Source organism: Falco rusticolus, chromosome 9 (genome assembly GCF_015220075.1).
Source record: "Falco rusticolus isolate bFalRus1 chromosome 9, bFalRus1.pri, whole genome shotgun sequence".
NCBI lineage: Eukaryota > Metazoa > Chordata > Aves > Falconiformes > Falconidae > Falco > Falco rusticolus.
In genome coordinates this window covers 52,569,089-52,590,164 of record NC_051195.1, presented here as the reverse complement: position 1 = coordinate 52,590,164, position 21,076 = coordinate 52,569,089, and the positions used below count along the sequence as shown (strand labels likewise).

Below are 21,076 nucleotides of genomic sequence, written 5' to 3'. Positions count from 1 at the left end.
ACAAGGGTTAGTTTGGTTTTCATTATTTCTCAGCATCATTTTCAAGACTATGCTGACATGCACAAAAATAATGTATAAAAATATTTAAACATTATTAAGAATTTGTTTGTGTTGGGGAACGTGAGACAACTTCATCAGAGTAAGCGGAGTGCTGTTCAGAGATCTGGAGCAAGAACATTTGGAAAAGTTTACACATATCCCAAAGGAACTCACTGTTTTTTCCTTTGCATAATTTTTCCATGAATAATCCTTCAAATGTTATAAATGAATGTTACTTTTGCAATCCTTCAGTGGACATGTGAACATTTACAGTCTCCAGAGCTTTTTTTTTTTTTTTTTTAAATTTAAAAAAAAAAGGCAACAGGGTGAAGGAGCTACAGTTCACAATTTTTCTCCACTAAAAATCTAATCTATCGATAAAACAATACTAGGCATCCAAACAAAAAACTGAAGATGAGTTGCATATGATGTTTAAAAACAGAGTGACTTTTCAGGAAGGTAAAACAGCCTCAACTATTTACTATTTTTTGGTGAGCAGCTAAGAAGTACAACTGACACTTACCAGCTCTGTTTCTAAAACTATTTAATAAAGACATTCCAAGCCACAGACTCTCTAGTTAAATCTTCTCTGTAAAGTTTTACTGTTCTGTTGCCATTGTAACCAAAGTCAGTGGGTGATAATTAAAACTTTCAAATAGAAAGACCTACTTACAAAACACACAATAAAGAACTTAAGAAGAATTCTGTGCAGAGAATCAAGAATGATGCAAAAAAATTAAATCTAGAATGACGGCTATTGTAAAAGCATAGTTTCAATTTTCAGAGTATTGCTTTGTAATTCAGCTAAAGCCTATCAATGCATACAATATGCAAGGGACATATATGTTAGGGCTGCTTCTCAGACGAGAGCAAACTAAGAACAAGAACCAGTCTTTGGTTGCACCTCTCCATGCGCCCCCAAGCCTCCCAAAAGCCCATTAAAAAAGAAAATGTGTTTTGGTCAGACCAACTGAAGCCTGCCTGCCCTCTTCGGGAACAGTATGCAAAGGATTGTGCTGCAGAGGTCAGGAAGATGATTTTGGTTACTGAATGGAAGTACTCTTTTTTTTCTAAAGGACTATGAACTTTTTCCAATACCATGCCCTGGGAGTAAAGGGAACATAAGCAGGATTTTTTTACTTCTGCCACACGATCCCTGTTGCTGTAATTAGTGTCCTATTCTAATCTCCGCCTCCACTCTACCTAACAGCAAAAGGTACAGGCACATTCATAAAAAGAAATCTGGAAACCTTATTGTGTAGTGCATTTTCATTATTTATCTTTTTAACCTTAAGGACAATAATTGGTATGGAATATTAGTCTGTTTACTTTGGCAATCAAAAATTTCTAATTCTAGGAGTATCATAGGAAGGAAAAGATCAATTCACTGTTTCATTCTAGACTTTATATTTTTAATCTTCCCCAAATCCTCATTCTCTTTTTTTTTTTTTTTTTTTTTTTTTATTTAAGAAGAGTATGTTAAGTCTAGGAAAACATTCAGTAGAAATCATGATTAAGACTGCTGCAAAAAAACTGCCCAGCTTTGCTGCACTGCCCTTTCCCCCTCTAAAGTCTTCTTTCACTGACAGTCCAAAGGAACCACAATTTTCTCAAATGCCTTCTACTTCCCTAAAGCACGTCCTGCTGTTTACATTTTCCTTCGAATCATTCCCAGCTTCTTTGGTTTCTATCTTCCACTTCTCCAGCTATAGCTTGTTCTTTTTTTCTTGATTCCCTTCAGATTCTCAATGATCCTTTATTACAGCTTTCAGCAGATTTTCAGGGTAAATGAACAGGTTTGCTTTCCTTAAATAATCAGAAAACAGCTTGAAGAAGTGTAATGCCAAACTTCATTTAGTAATCAAAAAAAGCCACGATACGGACATTTCCTTCCACCCTCAAACTCAACTGATTTGCTTTGCGCAAGTAACCTCCCATCCTAATCTTAAACAAGCAAACAAAAAATGAGAGATTGAGACCCAGAGTACATGGTATTCTTTAGCTTCACTTTACTTCTAGGTTCTATTTTTTAGAACCTATTTTATGTTTACAGGACTACAGAATACAACCATTAGAAGATGTTTCTTCATAGCCTCCTCAAATCTGTAACAAGAAGTTTGGCTCCATTTTTTTTTTTACAAATGCTACCATTTACCAGCGCCAAGAATGCCTGGAACAGATACACAGTGTGTATCATCTCTCTCGATGTAGTCTTTGCTTTATGTTCAAATTTGCATTAATTTAAAGGTTAATTCCAAATGCATGGCTTACAGTGAGGAAATAAACACTGACATGTATGTCAATCTTCTGTAATGTCTATCAATAACAACAATTATGAAAAAGAGAACTTTCAATCACATGGGCATGTTAACTTACAGAATTACTGAATCACAGAATGGTTTCAGTTGGAAGAGACCTTAGAGATCATCTAGTTCCAATACTTTTTCTTCCCATAAATTTAAGTGTAACAGTGAATCATGCTGGGTTGTTACCTCAGGATACTAACATCCCTTAATGGGCCAGTGCAGCTTAGGCAGGTGCAGCTCCATTCACTCTGTCTCCCTTGCTGTTATGAAAAACCTGACTGCATGTGTGAGGAACTAGTTCAATCTTCTTGGACCATTCAATTCTTGCTTACTTTTTTTGCTATGATTGCCAGAAAGGGACCAGTTCAGTGATGTGGACACAGAAGGTAGTCTGTTGATACTCACAGATGAAGCATCAAAATGTACAAAACAGGTCCTAGCAGAGTTTGCCCAGTAGTACTCAATCCAGTATCTCCAAGAGTAGGACTGTGGAAGTATGTTAATAACGTAGTGAAAGATGAAATTACAGTACAGACAAGATCGCAAGTTTAATATAGTTAGCAAGGACAACAGCAAACTAGACAAGGGCACCAGAAACCTGGGGCACTTTTGGCTGCGCCACTCTATCAAGATCAACTAACCATGTCTCTTAACATAGTTCAGATGCACAGCAAGCACACTTGAGTGTATTTCCTTCAAATGCTTCCTGAATGGAAGTGGTACTTTCCATTTCAGGTGTTACTTCTATGGAATCGCTAATTGTCAGCATTTGTGTTAGTTACACTGTGCGAGTGGAATGTGCAAAACCGGTACTTACACTTCAGCAAAAATGTTGAATTTCTTGCAGCTGGATCAGCAGGGTAAAGCATGAGCTTGGATGACATCCCTGTTGGCAGTGAAGGCATACCCATTGTGAAAGCATAGCTGCAGGGAAACTCTGAAGTTTGGGTTCAACAAAATACATTAACCAATCCTTTAAAAAACCCCACTTTTTGCAGAAATTATTCCAGGTGACTGCTCTGGAGAAAAAAAAAAACCCCAAAACCAAACCAGAGCAGAAAAGTCCCTTGTCCTCTGGCTCTTCTATATATTCGTAATATATGCCTTGGGAGTAATGGCTTGGTAGTTAAAATAAGCATCAGTAAACTAGGACATTAAAGAGACTTGCTTGGTAGGAAGTCACAGAAAGCAATAGAAAGTGGTAAAGTTAAAAATCAAGCATGAACGTTCTCTTCCTGATAACTTTATATTTGGTTTGACAGAACAGTCCTCTGCAATTTTGGTGAAGCTTTGGTCTATTAGGAAAAAACACACAGACACTAGTTCTGGATGGATTTAGCGGTTGGTAACAACATGTAAATCCCTCACATTTGTCTGGTATTAATATCTTTCAAAAGTACTCAAATGAGTTGTAAAAATTTGTAGGGAAAGTATCACAGAGGAAGAGACTGGAAATGAATGTAAGTCTGAAACTAAAGAGCAGGGTTTTCTGGATGGTCTGTAAACTTTTGTGACGAAAACTTAATTCTTCCACTTCTACCTTAAGTACAGCGTAAGAAAAGCAGACACTATGGACATGAAGCAATAACCAAGCACTCGCAAAAGGATTAGACAATCCTCATTTCCACAGAATGATTGGCTGCTAAAGCACTTAGCACAAACTATTTATTAGTTGCCAAAGCAACCAGTAAAACAAATGGCAAAATTAAATGTCAAACTCAGTGTTTACATGGAAAATGACGGTGTGGGTTTTGCTTTTTTTCATTCTAAAATGCTGGGACTGCTGTACAGACGTCATCAGTGTAGTATACCTACTTTCAGAGGGTTACAAATGTGTAAATATCCCAGTCTTTCTTCTTCCTGCTTCTACATTTTCTACATTTTTAGGTCCTACATATCAAAAAGCTGAATGGACTCAGCATAGTCGGCTGAATGTTACCCCAACAATAAAAAAGAAAATACACCTATTTCAGACTAATTGCTCCAGATTCCTGACAGAGTGGTAACAAAAAAACTCTGGTCTACTTATTCTCCTCTCAAGAATTATACCAAGACCTACTTGGAAAAAACAAAAAGGAAAAAAAAGGAGGGGGTGAAAGTCCATCTGTGACTATCACACACGAAACCCCCAGAATAAGGGCTGTCCCACAGCTGAGGCACGGCTGTTGCTAAAAATGATTTTTAAATGCTAACTTCAATGAAGAGGCTTGTTAAAAATCACAGAATCATGAAGACCAGCCTTTCAGTCACTTTGGATTAGGTATGATTTTCTGGATATGGTAATTATTGTGACATTATTTTATCTTTTCATGTTGTCTTCCAGGACAGGATAAACACTGTATTTCAGAGAACAGGTACCCTGTTCTATATTCTGATTAGCACTACACCCTTAACTTTTCAAAATAACATTAAGATGATAAAAGAACACGCATAAAGTTTTCTATACTGAGCTACACTTGGTGTGCAAATCCTAAGGAACTTCAGTTGCTTAGAAGGGTAACTTATTTGCCATATATTACATTGAATATTTTCTTTTGTTCTGGGAAAATGTATTGAGTTATACCTTCCAAAACAATCTTGTCTAATAGCTGTACCATAAATGTACTGGGCATCTCCTAGCCAGCACTGCAGGAACACAGATGTCTTTTACAGCTAATTCAACTGGAAACTGTGAACAGTTAGCATGCTGTAAGCTCTCAGCTACATTCTCTCTCGCAAACTGTAACAATGCAGAATGAACAGACTTAACTTGCTGCCAAGGAAGTCGTGTGAATCACAGAGTTCCTTAAAGCATACAATTTAAAGCTCCTTTTTAAATTCTACTTGCAAGAGACAAGAATCTCTGCAGCATTATGGAAGGCATAAAATCTTCCTGTGAAAGCACTATTCACAATTATATATGCATTTGGTAATTAAATGAGACCATCTTAGCCACTAATACACAAAACATAGCTTGTTGTGAGACATTCACTTTAATCAGATGTCTGCCTCCTGTTTGAATTTACTGGAAAACCAGCTGGCAACCAAACTGGAAAATGGACACATGGTTTTCTCCAGTACTTTGCAAACAGAAACACTGAAGGATTTAACTGTTTTTATTGAGCCACACACTCATAAAGATACTTTAAGGGGAAAAAAAATAAACCCACAATGTCCCTGGCTAGAGTAAACTGTTAATCTTCTTTTGAAAGAGAGAAAACTGAAGTTGGGTAGGAGATAAAGTCATAATGATGGGAAGGAAAATCCACTTCCATCATCAACACAAGTAATTACACTTTAGGACATGAAGACACTATTGTTACCTGCACTCAAATCCATTACAGACTTTGGAATTATTAACAGTGACATCAAGCTTTTTCTCCATATCTGGAAACACACAGCAACCTGTAAGAAGGCAGTATGTCGCGTGCACAACTCAACTAGACTTACTGCTATTAGAAACACATTAACTTTCAGACTATCAGGAGAACTGAACTGATGACTGCACCTACGGGCTATGCCTTAAACGATTGACAGGAACATTAAATTACTGCCTGAACTATTCTGATATCTTCTCTTATCGTTACAGCTTGCTGACTGCAAAGGATTTACTCCTGGCACACAATGGCTAAAGTGGAAATAATCTCAAATTATAATTTGAATTCAAATAAAGTTGACTCAAAATATCTTCAAATGTGCGATTTTAAATTCTTCATGGTCAAATATCTCATTACTGATATCTGAGTATTTTAGCTCAGATTTATTCAAGACTAACATATGGCTATACTTCTATTTGTTGATGTTGTGAAATAAACAATCAATTATTGCCTTCATGCTTAGTTAGATTTCAGTTTGAATTCATGCTAACTTACTTAACTAACCTTCACCAGGAATTAATTTTTTCAGAAAAAGTACACTGGATTCCCTTTAGTAGCATTTTTGCAGCCCCATACGTGCAGGTCACTAAAAAAATCATGTGGGTATTACAAAATGCTGGTGGCATTCACTGTCTAACTGGCAGTAAGTGAGAACTCTCCAGCTAAGCAAGAAATACAGCAGTCCACAAGGGTGTCAAGCTTTTGAAGGAAATACTAACAGAAGAATGGAGCAATCGGAATGATTCAAGACTTGGTTTCTAGTAATCATATTAATTCTCACTCTGAATAAAGCAACTTTACAGAGCAGACAGGGACAACTGCAGATTCAGAAGGGGAAGTTCACCCTCCCCTAATACTGCCAGATACCATATGATCACACATTCAGTTGAAGAGATACTACTGAACATTGTCCTCATCAGTATTTGTTGACTCCAGCTGAGCTCACTGCAGTATAAAGCCATATTAATTGCCTGGCTCAGGACGGTTCAAAGTTCTTGTTTCCAACTTTGGAACTGTATTTTTAATTGCCTTCCATTACAGCTGTAATAAAGCGTAGGCCCTCAATTCAGAACTGCAGAGTATTGGTCATAATCACAAACCACGCTGCTATGACTGAAGTTAGAACTTCCACAACCATCCTAATGAAATGTTAATATCAAACCCCTAGTGTAAAGCATTTAAACAGGAGCAATACAAAGTGAAACCCAGAAAACAAAAAAGTTCACGTGTATGTCTGCTTTGCATATGTAAAATATAATCATATGAGAACAACTACTTAGTTTTAAATTTCAAGGTTGAGAAAGTAAATCCTCATGGAAGTAAAATCACCTATTACATGAGGTTGTGGGCTGACCTCGGCTGGCTGCCAGGAGGCCACCGAGGCGCTCTATCACTCCCCCTCCTCCACAGGACAGGAGGCAAGAAAATAAACACACACACAGACAGACACACAGACACACGAAAACAAAAAAAAATTATCCTCTGCTTCCCATCAGCAGGCAGTGTCCAGCCCCTGCCTGGGAAGAAGGGCCTCAGCACTCACAGCAGCTACTTCAGAAGACAAACGCCTCAATGACAAATGCCCTCCCTCCTTTCCTTAGCTCTGCCTGCTGAGCATAGCGTATGGCCGGGGGGATCTCTCTGTGGTCAGCTCGGGCCGGCTGTCCTGGCAGTCTCGCCTCACAAGCTCCCACCAGCCTTTGGCAGAGACAGCCTGGCCGCTGGGCGAGCGCCGACACTGCTGGGTGAGCATTGACACTGCTGGGCGAGCATCAACACCGGTGCCTTCCCAACACCTTCCAGGTACCAGCACCATGCACAGCACTGTGAGCGCTGCTATGGGAAAAGTTAACTCCTACCCAGTCAGACCCAACATACATATGTACAAAGAATGTCTTAATTCAGAACTCCTTTTGAACTTACCTGGTTTTTTTAAAAAAAATTCCTCCTATTTCCTTGTATTTTACACTACAATTAATAATACTAAGCACTGAGGGAGAAAGTGCCTTCCTGAAGAAATGTTCTCTTCCCAATTATTATTTCTATAGATTTTACTCCTTATTCCTTAGAACTGCACAGACTGAAGACCAGGTCAAATATTTATGTGACTCTGGGAGTAGCACTCACAATCCTGACAAATGAGAGTTTCCCTGTAACTGACTGGCCATGTGATACTGAGAAAGGGTTTCACAGCACCCAACACGAACAGCTGGGACGCGGAAGAAAAACACCCTTATTTCTTTTTCTCTTTCCATACTTAGCATCTTCCTTTTTCCTTCTCTCTTTCATTCACTTTGCATGTCTCTCATTTGGTAAGAAAAGACATTCTGAATGACAAATGAAACTGCTTGTCAGATGTGCTCTAGACCCCTTGGGTTTATCATATCCACACATGGTTTAACGTAATTTACGAGACAGAAAATTGGCCATTCAGGTTTAAGAGATTTAAACAGAACAGCTTTTGAGCTAATGGCTCCTATAGTAGTAAGTACATTTCACATATCTGATGTTTGTTTAGCCTGTTCATAGAAATGAACTGTGTTGTTACACCTGACTTGTTTTGGTCAAATTATGGATGGTACTGTCATTTTTTTAAATGTTGCTAAAAGCTATTACAAATCTTTTGTCCTCCAGCTTTACACAATGAAATTGTCTCAAATTTATGTGTTCACACAGAAACCTGAAAGAATTTCCCATGTTATTGACTGCATTGATTTGTTTGTACCGAAAGAGTGCTCTTCCGTCTTCACTTATTAAATGGTAATGAAAATGTACGCATTTGTAAAAAAAAAAAAAACCAGGATCTGATTTCTGTTCCAATGCTAACAAACACTCACCCTGTGTTATCCCTCAAACTGCGACTGTGCATATACAAGTCAGCAATCTTTACTGATGACTTATGCTACTGTTAATACCTCCGAATTACCAGGTTTGGCTTCTGGACAAAGCAGCTCACAGCAATACTATAGGGAATCACGGCCCCTCAGTAGACTCTGAAATGTTAACAAGGTTACTGGGAGACTTGGTATCAATACTCGCAACCTTGGCAATTAGCACTGCTCAATGCCAGGGATTAATTTTAGGCATACTGCACTGTAGCCGAGTTTTCAGTCTCGGCAGAGGAATGTCAATAGGCTTTATGGTACCTATTAAAAATGTGAAACCCATTAATAAATCATCTTAAAAATGCTCCCCTCTGCCATTGAGGTCAACCTGTTCTCTGGAAAGGCAAATAACAGTACATCCCTCCTCTACAATCTCTGCAAATTACATATCACTTTTGAAATCAAGGCGTTTTCACTCAAGATCAATGGATTTGTTTTGCCTAGTCAAATGAATGCTGGTATGTGTGAAAGCAATCTTGATATGTGTGATATAATTTGTTACTGTAAGAACCTCCAAAGGTGAATATCATAAAGGAAGAAAATTATTTAAGACAAAGGACAGTACTAACCCAGGTACAAGCTGGCTACGTAGAAATTTGCAATAAAAATCAGATCTTTTATAACCATCAGAAGGGTGGTGTTCTGGACCAAGGATGTTCTGAAACTGGGCATACGCATGGAAAAGGATCAGTTCTCTGATAACCCTTACAAGATAATTCTGTAATTGCAACAAAATCTCGTATTTAAAACTGATTAATTCCTCCAAAAACTCTCCGATACAAATTAGGTTTTCCCATATACTTCAGTGGAGGACTTCTGAATTAAAATTATTTCCTTACTCAAATTTTTAAATGAAGTTTTATACCTGCAAGATCTTCTTTGGAGGAAACCAGTCGAGGAGAGCTGTTACCTGGCTCAATTCTTAATGATAATCTGGAAAAACAAGTTTTTAGAGAAATTAACAAAAAAATTTTCTCAATAAAATTTGAAAGAAACTGAAGAAAGTAATTATTTTGGCAGTGGTTAGCAGGAATTTCACTTTGTTGGAAGTGCAGTTATTTATTTTGTGATCTAACAAAACAATATTTTTTTTTAAAGTAAATCACTACCTGTTAGATCCAAGAAAGAAACTGTGAGGGACATCTATGAAAACAGAAATGGAAATTGATATTTATACTCCCTACCAGTGTAAAACCTGAAGTTCATACAGTCTTTCACCTGGAAAAAAACCACCCTCCAAAAGTTAGTCAATTTAGATACAAACCTAATAGCAAACATTTTATTTCCTCTGTGCACAAAAAGTGAATTTATTCTGTTACCATGTAGAAATGTGCACTCAGAAATAGCTATTTGGAAATATTAGTTACTATGGCTTATAGAGAAGGAGCGTAAGTGGGTAGAGTGACCAACACTTAATAGTAAAAGAAGATAATCAGAAGAAAGTTAGAATATTATATGCCCCTCTGCCTCACTCCAAGTGTTTTATGGATGCACTCACTGTTGCCTTATCTCAGCACTCCAACACACGTCTTGATCTTCCAGTGCTTATGGCTTCTGCCACCTCTCAAGTTCATGCACTCTTGACATTCATGGGTCCTTTTTTCTGTACCAGTTTGACAAAAAAGTATGGAGGACTACAATGTTAAGTAAATTTTAATGGAGTAGGCAAAAACCCAAAGGAAATAACAGCTGTCATTGCACAGCATTAACATGTAAAAAAGTTGTGCAGGTTTCCAGCTGCAGCCCACAGTACACTGATGTACACAAACACCAGTGAAAGCATTTCTAACTGTAGAAAAAAACATGCAAAGGAGGGGGGGGGGGGGTAACCTATCACATTCTAAAATACCATGTATGGCTTAAGTGTCACGTTCCTTACTACCTTGTCTTTCCTGTACACAGAGTTTTATGGGGAATACCTTCCGGTCCATTCTCCACAGTATTCACACATTGTCAACTATGTTTTAGAGTGAAGTTAGTTAACAAACCTATGGTTCCTTTTCATGTTTTAGCATTTCTGTTTTTCTGTTCTTTTAACTATCCAAAGTGATGTATTTCAAGTAGGTAATGAGCCACTCCTTTCCAGACTATCTCTTCTTTCTGTCAACATGATTTCTGTGACCAGGGAGTGGCAACATGCCTCCACTAGAAGCCAACAATGAGAAAGCTGCAGTAATGTAAGTCAGCGCACAATTCAGGTATTAATCATATGGGAATTCCTTTCAGTATGGAAAAATGGCAACCCCCCCCCCCCCCACCTTAATGAAGTTCTTCCCTGCAAATGGGGCCCTCCTGTGTGAATTTATCTTCCAAGACCAAACTCTTTCATGTTGGAAAAACAGCACAGGTGAAATACTGCCTACGAGTATGTACAGAAGGGGAAGTGCCATGACCTGCTACCAGATTTAAGGCAAGAGCATCTGACAAAAGCAAGAAAGATCAACTTCCATCTAACTTGCACTATGCTATTTCTCTCTTTCTGTTTAAAACTATTCTTGTAAAGAAGACAAGGGGAAGGTAACAGCAGAAAGTAAGACCTAACACCTTTATGCTTTTAAAAGGCATGTATCTTTACACAAGATAGAAAGCACCTGTGGTGTGTGCTGCACTTAAAAAGTTCACTGACAAGTCACCAGTGAGTCTTCAGTACTGTAAAATGAGATTACATCACTCTTCATTGGTCAACTCTTTAGAAAATGTGAAGTTAGACACTGTTCCTTATCTGTTTGGTTATGTTAGAGTATACGCAGAGCTCGCAGCCCTTGCTAAGTCTCTGACAGTTTGGTCATTGACTTCAACAATGCCAGAAGTCTGCAATGTTTTCAAAGTGACAAAAACACAATTTAGCTGCTCAACTTAGGAAAATCCAGGATGCATTAAAAGAACAACAAATAAATATTAGCCTAAAATTGAGTTTTGGTAAATATAAAATACTTATGCTGATGTGTTTAACACAATATTTAAAATAAATGGTGAGAAAAGGGAATATGATCAGACAATGAGATGTCATTCCTGGACCAACCTTATTTCCTCCTCCCTCTCTCCCCAGAAGGCTGGAAACAATCAAACCCATTTTTATTTCAAAAGAAATTTACTGACATCAGTACAGTTTCAACCAGTCTTGGCTTGTTTGTCACCACCCAAACTCATTTTTGCAATTCCTCTGACACTGCATTTTCCACTGAGCACAGGTTAGATGCATGCACACACATGCTCGTCTGCTCTCACCTTGCCACATGTGTGTACAGTTATGCCAGCAGCATGAGCAATGTCTCCCAAGTAGCACTCACAGAGTCAGAATCTTTGGCCCCTCTGAGGTTTAGCGTGATACCATCAATAGGTCTGTGCAGACTTTGACCCCCAATGTGCTTATAACCAATGTTCATCATTCATATCCATCACATACCAAATTATATTCTCACAGCTCACTGTTGCCAATGATACCCACTAGTATTACTACAAGTAAAAAACTACCTTTCTTCCAGCATGCCTAATAAACCACTCATTGCTCGTGAAGACACTCTTTTGTGTGTTTGCACCTGTATATGATCAGAACTTCATCTCAGAAGTCACTAAAATTGTCCAATATCACAGCACTGTCAGACATTATTTTTTTTTCAGGAATTCCTTGCAAAACCAAAATCCTTGTTTTACCACGGCGAGGAAACCTACTCTTAGTGCAAAGTCTAAGTGCTGACATGAAATTTCAACATTCCAAAATTATCCAGCAAGAGTTCAGCTAACAGACATGCCAGGATAAATCCTAGATACCAGCCTCAGAAACTGCCCATTAGAAATGGAAATTCCCAAACTGAGGAGTTAGTATTAACAACCTAAAGTGAAACAAAATTTAGAAGTAAGGTTTCTAGGAAAAAAAAAAATCCACCACAGAGATTTACTGAATAAACAAATGATCAATTTACCCTCAGGAATTAAGGCAAAGCTTTTAAAGAACAAGGCACAGGGGTAGTAACTGAAGGCTTCATTCCTGGATAGTAAAAAGATGACATAAACAATTTATTTTTCCTTTTTTAGAAGCCTGATACTAAAAATGTTTTCTGGAATGTGTTAGGGCTGGTATACTCTGCAAAGGAAACTGGACCTCTACCCAAACCTAGTCGTAAATAACACTCTGCTACTGAGTACCACCATATAGCTCATTTAAGAGTAACCTTCTCAATAAGCAGGAAAAGAAGAACCTAACATAATGCAGAAAATAAAATAGGTAGCCAGTCTTGAAGATTGCTTTTCTTCATGGGAGTATGCTGGCCATTGCAGGATGAAACTACTGCTAGGATAGTAAAGCTACTTTTACTCAGTTCACCTAATGTTAAGCAAGTGAATGAAGACACAGAATAGCCTCACGTGAACAAGAAATTTAGCAGCTCCATGAGGAGGCTGAACAAAACTTATTCATCTTTCTTCAGACAAGGAAGATCTAAGTTGCAATAAAGCAGTGTGGTCCTCAAAGCTGTCACTCAGGGCATTTCTGACCAGCATTTGTGTACGATGCAAAAGGGGTCTGACATATCTGGACACTTTGAGCCTGTGTAGCACTTAAACAGTAAGTCCAACAGTTTTTGGAAGCTTCACTGTCCCTGAGAACATCCTGTGGATGAGGTAGCCAAGTTAAAACTATAGCTATTGGATCCATATGGCCACCGGAGCACTAGAAATCTCAGACTAACAGTGAAGGCTTCCCCCTACCCCTGCCTTCGACACCCATTCTTGGTGGAAAAGCTCCAGGGAGTATAGCTGCCTGGGAGGCCTATTTAAGATGGACTGTGGCCAAGGTTCACTGTCGTAAGTACTAATATTTTAAGCACCTGCCATACAATTCCTGTTACTGTAAGACTAAAAACACAACAGTACAGCTGGCACTTTTATAGCACCATCATTATTAGGAGTCAGTATTATGTTGTGATTGCCTATTAATTTCTCTTGGACACTTTCAATAGGATTCTGACTATCTGAATCTAAATTTTAATTCATTTTTCTGCAAATCCTCTTACTAGTGTATGGTAATATCAGTGTCTTGCCTAATATGCTCTAAAGAACTGAATTGTATGTATAGATAGCAGCCTACAGAATGGGATTCCAATCCTGATTGTCCTGTCCAGGTAACACTGTAATACAGATAATAGTCTTCAAACTGGCTTTATTAAAAGAACAACTTGCAGAGAACAGCAAGGCCAATTTAGACCAAGAACAACTATGGAGAATACCAGGCCTGACCTGATGATACCAAAAGGTCAGCAAAAATTTGTTTCAGAACTGCTGCAAGGCATGGCAGGTTAGGAAAGGATGTGGCACGGTGTCACGATGTTTGGCTAGCGCTGCCTGGCTCGGGGAAAACCTGCACACCTGGGCCAAGCACTCTGCGCAGATCACTGCTTACGTTGCTGGAAGAGGAAGAAGCTTCTGCAGCCGCTGCACCTTGGTGCCTCTGAAGCCCACTGTCTGCCAAGGATGCCCTGAGGTTAACGATCAGCAACACCTTTTGGGTATAACTGGAAGGAATCCTGATGCTTTAGGTCCTATTTTTGCCCCCTTAGTCTTGTAACTAGCAAATGTTACAATTTCTCGGTTTCTGCAGAGAACAGTATATGGGCTGAGCAAGAAAGATCTGTTATTTTTAGGCTATGACATCATTGTCAGGGGTTTTCTGGAGTGTTCCTACTTGCTGACAGGCACGAACCTAAAGCAAGCCATTGGATTGGCATAAAAAATTGTTGAGAAAAGCTCTGTTTATATAAAGGGGCTGCCAAATTTTCCTTTTCAGTGTAATTGAGGTTCTCATCTGGCAAAACGTGTGCTGGGATCCTGCCAAGTACATTTTAGGGCAACTATCTAAGCTTTTCTCCCTGACAGCCTGGTACTGAGATAGTTCTGTTCTCCCTGCCAAAGGTCAAGCATGCATCTCTTTAGAGTAGGCTAACGCTGTCCTGGCTCAAAAAGAGCAGTCACTGGAAAAAAGAGAGAGGAGATCCTTTCCCACTATAAAAACTTAGCAATCTTTGCCTTTTGAAGCGTTACAGTTTCTTCTGGCGTGGGACCAGAAAATGCTATGAAACTCAAGATGCATTAGGGAAAAGTGAGACGAAAATGTGAAATCAAATATTCAAAACTAAATCCAAAAACTTCTTATCAAATACAAAGGCTTGAAGAGGAATGAGAGTTCTTTTTAAGGTTAGTTGTGATGAGTTTGGATGAATACAAATTTTTAAATTACGAGCTTTATTCTGATGAAACAAACATGGTAGAAGAAGGTCACAGTTCTCCAGTGTACATAAACTGCAGCAACCTTACTAATCTAAGACGCAAATCTTTCCCTCTGTTAAATATGTCTTGTGACTTCAGTTTTTCCTTGCCACAGTGAAGCCCAGAAAGAAAACTAAGTTTGATTGAAATATTCTCAAAAGTGACCAAATCAAAAGTACTAAACAATCTTTAAGATACAGCAAATATCTTCCAGCATTATCAGCAAGGTTGCTGCTAAAGTTAAAATTATTTTCAAATTTGATCTGGAATTACTCATGATTTGTAGTTTTTCCAAATACTATGTTATAGCATCACATACTTAGAGATAACACTTGTTTAATCTACAGTTCATGAAAGCTATTGTGTATATAACGTTAACATTATGCATCATCAGGGAACTCCTCCTAAAAAACGAACTAAGCAACATGACCCATTTCCTGAATCTAATCCAGGGGCTGTAAAGCCTATACTAAAACTACAATTCTCCTTTACAAATTACTACTCAGTTTAATTTTGCTCTGTTTGCGACTTCAATAAAGCATGGAAGTATGTAAGGAAATTTGTAAATAATGACCATTTGTTATATTTTAATACCAAGATTTACGTCTCGGACTACCCTTAACACAAGTCTTGGACTGCCTGACCTCAACACGCATCTGCTGCGCAGTGCATTCCTATTTGCGAAACACATACAATGTCATGAGCCTGAGAAAAGGAAGAACATACGCATTCTATCATTCGTACCCTGGCAGGAATTCTAATTCCATGAAGCAGATAAACTTTGCTACAAAAACATCACACAAACACATTCTTTTCTTCCAAGTAATTTTCCTACAGAAACATCACTATTCTTAGTATGCGTGATCAACCAGACACAAAAGCACAAACCTATCAAACCACAGGCAGGTGGGATCCCCTGCAGTGAACGACCCAATGCTGGTTCAGCTTCTGCTGCTGAAGGTTACCCTAAGCAAAGGGACAAATTCTGGACATTTTCTATTTGAAGTATGTCCTGATAATACTCAGTTCCAAAAGAATACCTCGTCTGAATGGTGTTACTTTTAGTATTCTTCTCTCAGGAAAAGCAAAGTTCCACACACATTTATCACAAGAATCCATACTGGCAGATCTGGCCAAGGAGCAGCACCGTATGCATGCTGCCCTGCCCACAGCTGAGTGGCACAGCGTTGGCCATTGGAGTTACCGCCAGCTGCAGCTATGTTCAAAATCAAAGAGAAAAGACAAATTGCTTGACTCATGCTATGCTCAAATGTTGGGTTTTGTCTCTGTTATCTTTTTCTCCTGAAGTGTCTCAGTACGATTTTGCATCTGTACGCCAGCAATATCAGCTATAATTGCAGCGAATGTAGAATGGTTAGGGCGGGGCATTCTTTACGCTTGTACATACACGACCCCACACTGGTAATATGCAGTCTTCTGATTCACTGAATCTGTTCTTTTCTTTTCACAAACGTTAACTGGTAGCCTTCAATTCATTAACTGATCAAGTTCTGACTTAAAATTATTTAATTATTTGTTTCACTACCTGATTAAGAAGCTGTTCCAGGCTTCCATTACTCTGCTAGTTAGGAGCCACATTTCAACATTTAGCTTAAACTTTTGTACTCATTTATCCTTGTGCTACCATTACAACTTAGTTTAAATTGCTCTTTACCCTCCCTATTTTCTATTTTCTCCCAATTGTGTTGATACAGAGCGACCATATTACCTAAACTTCTTTTCCAGGCTAAAGCCAAACCTACTTCTTTCATTTTGGTGTTACAAGACAGAATTTACTCACTTGATTGCACTAGCATTTTTTTAAACCCACCATAAGCATGGATAGCCAGAATTGCATACAGTACTCGACATAAGGTCTTACAAGTTCCTTTTGAAGCAGTATTAACAAATTTTTATAGCAACGCTGTATTTGATAGAGAGGGATGAATTTGTCTTTTTGTGCCTTTATCTCACTTCTGACACACATCTACTGATAAACACTATAAATTATTGTTAGAGTAAGTATGTAACATTTTGATTTTTGTGTCACTATCATTTTAGTCATCAGGCCATCTAATTCTTCCTTGTGATATCCAAATCGTATTCTATTTCCAAGAACCCTTCCAACACTGTTTCATTAGCATAGGGTCCAAGTACACACAAGTTCTGAGACCAATTTCTTAACTGAAGTATTTAATAAAATTGGTAACAAGACTGGTTTTAAGAAATTCATTAGCAATCCTGCTCTCCAAAACATATTCTAAAATCTTTCATAACACCGCTGTATTACTGAACATCTGGTTGCCTTAAATACTTTAAATTCTGTTCACCTAAATAGAGGTACTATATTTGTCAACAGCTAATTATACAGCATTGCATCAACCTTGGTTGAGTTATTTAAAACCTTGGCTGCTAGACCTATGATTTAATGTGCTAGTTCTTTCAGAATTATTGGACAGGGATTATCACCTCTTTTACTGGAGCACATTCAGATACTGACAAGTGCGCTCTACAGTGTCTATTTCACACCATTGTGTGGGTTAGCTCTTCTCCACTTCTGTAATCATTACTTTAACAAGCTTAAGCCCCCCAAACTGTCAGGTTCATACCTTATGTATCAGCTTATAAAAAATAGTTATTTGAAATTGGAAGATGTTTTTAATGTGTTATTTACAATAGCATAGAATCAATCCTGGACATGTTGGAGATGGCTTTAGGGTTTCGGAACAAAATTCCCAGAATATAACTATGATGTAACAGAATAAATACTCGATTTTCATCTGCTTTTAACTTTTACAAAGATATTTCATTTTGGAAATCTGGTTGGCATCGTAAAGGAAGACTGTCATTCTGGATTTTACTCAGGCATGCTGGTATTATCCGCTCCATTTCTAATATTAAGCACACCAGACAAACCCCAAAACATCTTCAGTCAATGGCCTTTTGTTCAATTCTTAATACCAGCCAAGTGATCTCTCCATTAAACTCCCCAAAACCTGCAGAACAGAACAGTACTTACTTGTAATTGTCATCTTCTACAAATTTCTGAAGTTCTTCAATGTAACGGACAGACTTCAAATACTTTTGCACATGGGGCAGAGTTGTAAGATGATCTGTGCAGTGTTCAAACAAACAAAAAAAGAACATTCACGTAATCCAAAATTAATTATTCTTTCAGGGTTTTATTCTGGTTCTTAAGGCTATCTTTGTGGAATCAGAGAATTTGAACCTTCTTAAAGAACCAATCAGGCAGAAGCATTACTTTGACTCTAAGATGTTACAGATTTGATTGAGCAAAAGTGATGCTCAGTTGTTGAAGAAAACACAGATGCATTTCATCATAATGAAAGTTAGTGGATTTTATTATATACTGTCTCACAGGTGGAAAAGAGTTACTTGCTGCAAACCCTGCTTGAATTTTGTGCTTACTGTTCTGCAGGAAATTGGAGCCTGCAGCCATGGCTGTTAGTGATTCTCATACAAACATGAAGTGACTTAAAAATTACAATGTTGAATGCCAAGACAGACAGACACTAAGTTCAGAATGACAGAAAATTTCTTTGGTGCCTGGTACAGGGACAGGAACACGCCTTGCAGCATCTAACAACTTTTATGCTCTTATAAAGACAACTGTTTTAAAGGCCCCTGTATTCCAGAATATTGTTTCTTCAAGGCCATATAATAATTTTCATTCTGATTTTAACAAAAGTACTCAAAATTAATGCACAGCAATGCTGGAAGATGCCAAAACTGTAAAAAGGAAAGGGTCAATGAAATAATGAGGCTTCTTTGTCAGTCAAAGTATTGTAAGACAAAATGAAACTTAAAATAACGAAGGTGACAGCTGAATAACCTAGCTATTCAGAATCCTGCACCGCTATGCCTAGTCCCTACCTTTAAATACTTTATAATACCAAAGCTGACAACAAAGGACAGGGGCTGGATACGTAGGCATCCACAAGTAACTTCTCACCTCGTTTTCTTACAATCTAATTTAAATTTTTTCCTGTTCAAAACTCTCCAAAACTGTAGCATTTAAATGTTCTGAATGTATTTAATTGCACAGCTGCTCTCAAGGTTTTCCAGCTTGTTTCATGTTTAAGCAATCAAAAGTCATGCTGTCAGCAACAGTACACCAAGTATTTGTCAAGACTCCAAAACCAGCACATTTTTTGACATAAGGCTTCACTAACAGGCTAGAATTGCATAACTGAATTTCGGAGTAAAATCTTGTTAAGAGAAAGAAGCAGCCCCCTCATGTTCCTCACTTCATCAACAAGTGAGGTATGTGGAAAAGCTTAACACACAATTTAACAACTGTTCTATAGACTGAAATATGTGGATTTTGTTTTGTAAACATATCATCAGGATGCTAACAATAAAATGCTAATGAAATTAACACATTCTGCACTCCAGAGACATCATATCTACTGTAAAGGAAAGGAAAGACATTAAGGTAATTCTCTCTGACTGCCTGGGATGGAAGTAGAATATAATCCAGATGCAATAGCTGTACTTGAAAGTATGTCATGTCCATACTTAGCATTAAACTCTGCACAACTTCTGTAAACAGCTTCTACAATTCAGGATACATGCTCATTTGCCTAATCTACTGATAAGATTGAAACTGCACGGAAGTGGAAGCCACATCATTTACTAGTGTTCAGTTCTACCAACGTTAGTCTCTTGTGTTGCCTTCACACAGGGCTGACACTGGCTTTCATAATGTTGTACTAAACTAAAATTTTAGTTAAGGCTTAATAGGTACAACAAGATTTACCAACCATAGTTACAGGAGACTTGCAGATCAGCTATTATTCGGAGAATATTGTTCATTTGATTGGATCTTTGTTCATTCTCCATAATGCTGCCTGAAGCGGGATATGCAGAATCAATGTAGATTAAATCCAAGAGATAAATTCCTGAAACAAACAAACCAATCAACGAATTGATCTAGTGTTTCAAACAGAAATGGCTGCATAATTTTTAACAAATACAACAGACAGCAGCTATTTAGCCCCACTGTGGTCTGGGCCCATTAAACAAAGGAGAGCTTGGGATCTGCATGTTGAAAAATGTCCTAATTAGTGCTTGAGTTTGCTAACACCTCTTAAAAAAGGACAGAAAAATTCTGCTCATGTGCACTTGTATAAGCTAACGTCAACTACAAGCAGTCTGCAGGACCGTAACAAGGACACTGAGAACAGAGCAACAGCTGCCACGAGCCGCTGATGGTGGCACGGGCAGCTGGCATGGAGCTGACGGCAGCCCAGCAGCCTGGGCCACGAGCCGAGTTCAGCACCGCAGCGCAGCACCTCCTGGGCACGGCCCTCCTCCCCGCACAGCCACTGCTGCGCCTCGGCTGGGGCTCCAGCCTGCGTCTGCCGCAAGACAACAGGAGATGATGTTTAGGTTTTGATTATGTCATGATTTAAAAAAACATAAAAGAAAAGGGGTTTATTTATGAATTCCTTAACTGAAAAAAATTGCAGTTATCTGCCTAGGACCGTATTTCTTAGTAAATACAGAAAGATGGTGATTACTGTAGTTGCTAAAAATGCCGATTGTTCTAATTTGTATTGCGCTTTTCCAAAGCACTGCCTGACAAGACAAAACTTCATTTTTGGTTGGTAAAGCAGCACATTATATACAGAAGTCACATGTGGCAAGACGTTAGCTACCATCACCATCAAAAATATACCTACATCCCACATTTGATAGGCAGGTATTTTGCAGATTTAGTCTCTGTTGTACAGTACTTTTACCTTCACAAATATCTAAGGAAGAAAAAGGCTGGCTTAAGGCTGAAACGATTTCATGATACAGTATAACATCTCTTGCGTAGTACCCAACTGCTTTTTATCAACACATGCCATTCAGTACTGCACATACCATTATGATTTGCAGCAGGCTTCTTTTACAGCCTAGAGCAGTTAGAGAGCAATCACAGCCCAAGGGGGTAGTACATAAAACGCACAACCATCGAGTCTGAGAAAACTGAACCATCACCAAGATCGCCTAGGAAGTTTAACTCTGTAAAACTGAAAGGCAATTCTGCAACACAGTCTTGCAAGACTCATGAAAGCTACTATGAAAGCATAATGCAAGGCCCATCTATTTACTTCAGTAATGAACTGAATGCATTTAAATGAAGATGAGGAAGAGCAACACTTGCTCTTGTGAGGATACTTTAATCAGTTTTAGTATTTCAATTGTATGAATGCAGGGA

The 21,076-nt window shown here is 38.3% G+C and overlaps 1 protein-coding gene across 12 annotated transcripts in view; it reads right to left on the bottom strand.

Moving 5' to 3' along the window:
• RALGPS1 (Ral GEF with PH domain and SH3 binding motif 1) overlaps nucleotides 1-21,076 on the bottom strand; it is a 120,123-nt gene that overhangs the window by 15,543 nt on the left and 83,504 nt on the right. For 10 of the 12 annotated variants that reach the window (XM_037400453.1, XM_037400452.1, XM_037400454.1 and 7 more), the window contains 4 exons: nucleotides 19,632-19,769; nucleotides 17,867-17,960; nucleotides 9,452-9,519; nucleotides 3,163-3,231 (listed from right to left, as the gene is read on the bottom strand). In XM_037400453.1, the coding sequence (XP_037256350.1) occupies nucleotides 3,163-3,231; nucleotides 9,452-9,519; nucleotides 17,867-17,960; nucleotides 19,632-19,769 (369 nt within the window). Of the gene's footprint in view, nucleotides 1-2,024; nucleotides 2,832-3,162; nucleotides 3,232-9,451; nucleotides 9,520-17,866; nucleotides 17,961-19,631; nucleotides 19,770-21,076 lie in introns of those variants that run through there. The other 2 variants (XM_037400457.1, XM_037400455.1) reach the window with 2 other exon arrangements.